This window comes from Rhinatrema bivittatum, chromosome 14 (assembly GCF_901001135.1).
Source record: "Rhinatrema bivittatum chromosome 14, aRhiBiv1.1, whole genome shotgun sequence".
Classification (NCBI taxonomy): Eukaryota; Metazoa; Chordata; class Amphibia; order Gymnophiona; family Rhinatrematidae; genus Rhinatrema; species Rhinatrema bivittatum.
This window is the reverse complement of record NC_042628.1, coordinates 24,055,267-24,060,506: the sequence shown is the minus strand read 5'-3', so window position 1 is coordinate 24,060,506 and position 5,240 is coordinate 24,055,267. Positions and strand designations below refer to the sequence as shown.

General features: G+C 43.5%; 1 protein-coding gene across 1 annotated transcript in view; it reads left to right on the top strand.

Annotated features, from left to right (window-relative positions):
• Positions 1-429: 429 nt before the first annotated feature.
• Positions 430-5,240, top strand: part of LOC115075951 (phospholipase A2-like) — a 12,180-nt gene continuing 7,369 nt past the window's right edge. The window contains exons 1-2 of the mRNA XM_029576935.1: positions 430-655; positions 3,864-4,029. Of these exons, the coding sequence (XP_029432795.1) occupies positions 484-655; positions 3,864-4,029 (338 nt within the window). The 5' untranslated portion in view covers positions 430-483. The remainder of the gene's footprint in view (positions 656-3,863; positions 4,030-5,240) is intronic.

Genomic DNA, 5,240 nt, shown 5'->3' with positions numbered 1-5,240 from the left:
TCTCCACCCTCTCCCTTAACATTTGTTTTTTTCTATTTAATTCCAGGCTCAATATAGCGATCTAAAACAAACATCTTAAAATAGTGAGAACATTTCTTGGCTGCCCTTTCCTTTCTGACTAACCTCACCTAGGAAAAGTTCGGTTCAAGAATTCAAGCGAGGAAAGGCGAGCACTGGGGCCGGGCCGGGCAAGAACGTGGCACCGTGAGGGCACCCCCACGAGTGCCAGAAAGCTGAAAACGAAAAAAAAAAAAAAAGGGCAGCTTAAACCAAAACACCGCGTACCGTGCAAACCGTGCGTTGCCCTTAGTGCATTTCACGGACTGACTGCGCTGCAGAAAAGGAGGAGCCTGAACTTTCTGACTGTCAAGCATAACCTTTCCTGTTTGGCAGGCGCTGCAATACCAGGTACCCAAAGCCTTTTTTTTTTTTTTTTTTTTGGGGCTGAGTTCAGTCCTGCGCAGCGCGGGGGTTACAGCTCGCATGGGACACCTGGATGCGGGAGCAGCTTCCGAGTCTCGCCCTCTCCTCCGCACCCCACCGATCCCCGCCTGCGAGGAGCGGGGGGACCGAGAGCCCCCAACGAGAGGAGAGAGCCGGCGCCGCTTCGGGCTGCCCCAGATGGAGCCTCGGGCTCTGCTCCTGCTCCTGGCAGGTGAGTCCCGCAGGGAAGGGCAGGGCAGGGCGCAGGAGCAGCGCAGCGCAGGGGGCCGCGCAGGGGAGCAGCGCAGCTCGCCAGCCGCACACGGCCCAGCGGCCGCTTCCCACTGAAAAAAAAAACGTTTATTCGTGGCCGGAGAACCCTAGACAGTGACGAAAATAATACTCAGCATTAACTAATCGGAATAAACCGACAGTACGATTAGTGATTTCCAATGTGCCTACCATACGGAAACTGTAAAGAAAATGTACAGTTCTCAGAGAGCAGGGAAATTTAAAAGTCACCAATAATTGTGGAAATGAAGGAATACCAATCTGAAATTAAAAAATGCTAAAGCCAATAATAAAAAATAGGTACTTTTTTGTAATGTTGATTTATTCGGCTTAGACAATATTAATTATTTTTTATTCAAATAATAATGATGGTATGGAGTTTTCATCTGTCAGATTTATTTTTTTTAATGCGTTTTTGCTAAGGTCAAAATGTGAAATGTTAGCTTCTAAATGTTTTATTTATATTTTTGCATTATAGGTTACGATTAATAGGGATATTTGTGTGTGTGTGTGGGGGGGGGGGGGGGGATTGTGATTGTCTAGGTTATTAATAAATAAATGTTTTTAATTGGAAAATGTGCTTGGGTTTGTGTTACCATCCATACAATAAACCAACACCACCATAGACAGAACCCACAAAATCAAAATATATATCAAGACTACCCACTGCCACTTGTGTATACTGCAAGGCTACCAATGAATTCATGGGCCCCTTTGTACATGGATGTGTTTTTACTGCACCACTGTGCTTATTTCAGGGGTGTTTGAGAGGCACAGAATGAAAGAGCAGTTTGCTAGTAAACAGGGTCGGTGTTTCCATGAGGCAAACAAGGCAGTCGCTTAGCGTGCCAAACGTTTGAGGGTGGCAAATCTGTTCCAAGGAGGGTTGTGCTGGACCACTGCTGCCAGTAGGAGGGAGGGAGCACTATGCTGGAAGTAAGTTGGGGGAGAGGGAAGCATGACTGAAGGTTTGCCTAGGATGCCATATGCTCCTGCACCAGCCCTGCCTGAAAATAAACGCCACTCATTCAATTTTAGCTGAAAAAAAAAAAAAGACAACTTTAAGGCTAAGCCAGAGTGACTGCTGAATGTATGCATGACTGAGACACATTAGAAGGACATTTGTAACCTAAGAAATACAATGAAAATAGAGTCATTATGACATGGCAATCACATTTGGTCACTTTTCAGGATTTCCCTGGCAGGAAAATGCAGGAAAGACCAATAAAATCTGCCACCAGTGATGCCACCAGTCACTAAAACAATGCTTTATATGTTTTATGAAGCCTGCACCTTGCCTCGAGGAGTCCTTGGAAAGGCAAATAATGTACAGAGCTAAAACCCCATAATTTTACATTCAGGATGCAGCAGGTGCAGCTACCCATTCTGACAAAGGAGTTTAGCACACAAAAACTGTGCACACAAATGTGGCTACGGAAATGAGCACTGCTCCATGCACCAAATGGATCAAGGTATTAGTTATTTCTCTCCATTACAGAGAGATGTGTAGGCTTAACTCCCACCACCACCACCACCTTAACCGTAGCATTGCCAAAAGTGAACTTATTTAACCTCCCAAACTCACTTCTTTCCATATGTCTCTGTCTCAGTGGATAACTCCGTCCTCTTCACTGTCCTCTCTGCACATTCAAAGCATTGATAAAACATATCATTTCATAAGAACATAAGATATGCCATACTGGGTCCGACCAAGGGTCCATGAAGCCCAGTATCCTGTGTCCAACAGTGGCCAACCAAGTCACAAGTACCTGGCAAGTACTCAAACATTACATGAATAGATCCCAAGCTACTAATCCTTATTGATTAATAGCAGTTTATGGACTTCTGCTGTAGGAATTTATTCAAACCTTTTTTAAACCCAGCTACACTAACTGCCATAACCACATCCTCTGGCAATGAATTCTAGAGCTTAATTATGTGTTGCGTGAAAAAGAATTTTCTCTGATTTGTTTTAAATGAGCTACTTGCAAACTTCATGGAGTGCCCCCTTGGTATTATCTGAAAGAGTAAATAACTGATTCACATTTACCCATTCAAGTCCTTTCATGATTTTAAAGACCTCTATCGTATTCCACCTCAGCCATCTCTTCTTCAAGCTGAACAGCCCTAACCTCTTTAGCCTTTCCCCATAGGGCAGCCATTTCATGCCCTTTATCATTTTATACCATCACCAAAATTTGTCTTTTACTTTCTAGAGTGGAGGAATAGCTGCTCTAGTGGTTAGAGCAGCAGGCTACAAACAGAGAAGCCATAGTTTCAATTCCACTATGGCTCCTTGTGATCTTAGACATGTCATATTATCCTCTTTATTTAGACTGTGAGCTCTCTGGGGTTAGGGAAATACCTCCAGTACCTGTATATAATCTGCTTTTGAAGTATAAAAAAGTAGAATATACATTTTAAAAAACATACTGCCAATTTTCTTATCTCCTCCTGCAACTTCCTTTTCAGAGGTCTCCTGCTGAGCTGTCTTTCTCCCCTACAACCTATTCAAAATTCATTTGCATTACCTATTTTCTTCTAGTTACCTGTTATCTTTCTTCTTATGACAATAAATTGCATCCCCCACCTGCTTCCACATTCAATTAACTACTTCTTGCAAATGCATTCATTCTACATTTCCACACTACCTGTCCTCTCTAGCTCCCGCCACATCCCTCCTCACAACCTCTATTTGTCAGGCAAGCTGCTTTTATCTGTGTCCTTCTCCATTGCTAATATCAAACTTTGTGTTTTCTGTCTTGTGTGCCTCGATTGGCCGTCACGCCTTTTTGAGATTGCTTTTGAATCCAAAAACCAGAACCCCAAAACTTGGCCTTCTTGCTTTAAACATGTTTGCGGTAATACTTGTTATGACTAGAAATGATTTGTCTTGTCTGTCTCGACCAGGCTGTAATCTCCATGAAGCAGGGGGGCTGTCTCTTTTGTGTATCTTTTCAATGCTGCGTAGATGCCCAGAAGTGCTATAGAAATGTTTGTCACTGGGGCTGATACGCCCTCACCCTGCTGTCAGACATTGTCGACATCAGATCCCTATTGATATGTTTTGTTGGAACAGTCACGTGCGCTCAGAGCACCCCCGCTCACGGTTTAAGGTAAATTAAAAACGATTTCCTTTTCTTCCCTAGTTTTGAAAGGGGTCCCTGGAAAACCCCATGTTGTGAAAACCAGAGGAATCATTGAGCTGGCGGGAGCAATCCACTGCAGCACAGGACGCTCTGCTTTTGCCTATTTAGGCTACGGATGCTACTGTGGCCTGGGGGGACAAGGCTGGCCAAGGGATCAAGCGGACTGGTAAGGAAATCTGCAGGCACGGTTGATAAGGCAGTCAACAGCAGCAAAGAGGGGATTCATGTCAAGTCCAATGAGAGCGATTAAAGAGCGCATCTCCATTCCTCCCACAGTCACTTCTCTGACGTGCTAATGCCACTTTTAGATCCTCTTTTAAAAAGGTGGGGGGATGCGGTCCCGTTCCCGAAACAGGGCGATACTGGGGAACTAATCCCTTGGAACTTTTGGAAGCGGAGTAAGCATTCTTTTACACTTATATTTTCAAATAGCCGCAAAGTTCAGGGACCTCTTTACGCTAACTCCCTGGCGTAAAGCGCGCGCGCTGAAATCGCTCGCAGACTCTGCACCTTTTATTTTATGTTATTTTAGTCCTCTGACCCGAGCGCACCTCCAGGAATGCCTCCTGGCCATCTGACTGAAAGTTCATGTGCTCTGGAAACTGACCCATACTGTCAGCCAGGGCATCTTCCAGATCAGACAATCTGAAGTGCGTTAATTCGTTTTAGCCCGAGCTGATGGCTTTGAAAATTGTTCCTGTAATGCAAAATATTTCAGCTTAATTTATGCGTGCAGTCCATCTCTGCATCTTGTTGTAACTTGGGAGGAGTAAAACCCCAGGATTGACTCAGACTGCCTCTGATAATCTGAAGCCCTAATCGACACAGAATGGGGGAATCACCTAACAGCCTTCCCGATAAGGGAAGGGGAAGAAAACAGAATCAAATCAGTTTTAGTAACCTATTAGTACACAAACTGCTCAGATCCTGTAGTGCGGATTGAGATGTTCATAGTTAAAACATTGCATAGACTTTATCAACAATTTAGGTAAAGATATAACTTCCTTCCTCCTCATTCATTCCTGAACCCTAGTTTTTATGTTGTCAATGGTCCCTATTGCAATTTGTTTTCTTTTTTTAACAGAAAATCTGAAATCAGTTCTCTAAAACCATAGGATGTAATTTTCAAAGAAGTTACAGTGTAAATGCAAAAGACTATTGTAGCAATTTTAAAAAGCCATTTACGTGCGTAAAGTGCACTTAATGTGAATAACCTATGGACAATTCAGTGACAATAATTGTAGCAATTTTCAAAAGCCTACTTCCACGGGTAAAGTGCATTTACACGTGCAAAACCCAATTTTAAGCATGCAAATGCTTTTTTAAATCAGACCCATAGTGCGAATGCCCTATCATGCTTTCATTCCGGGAACATAG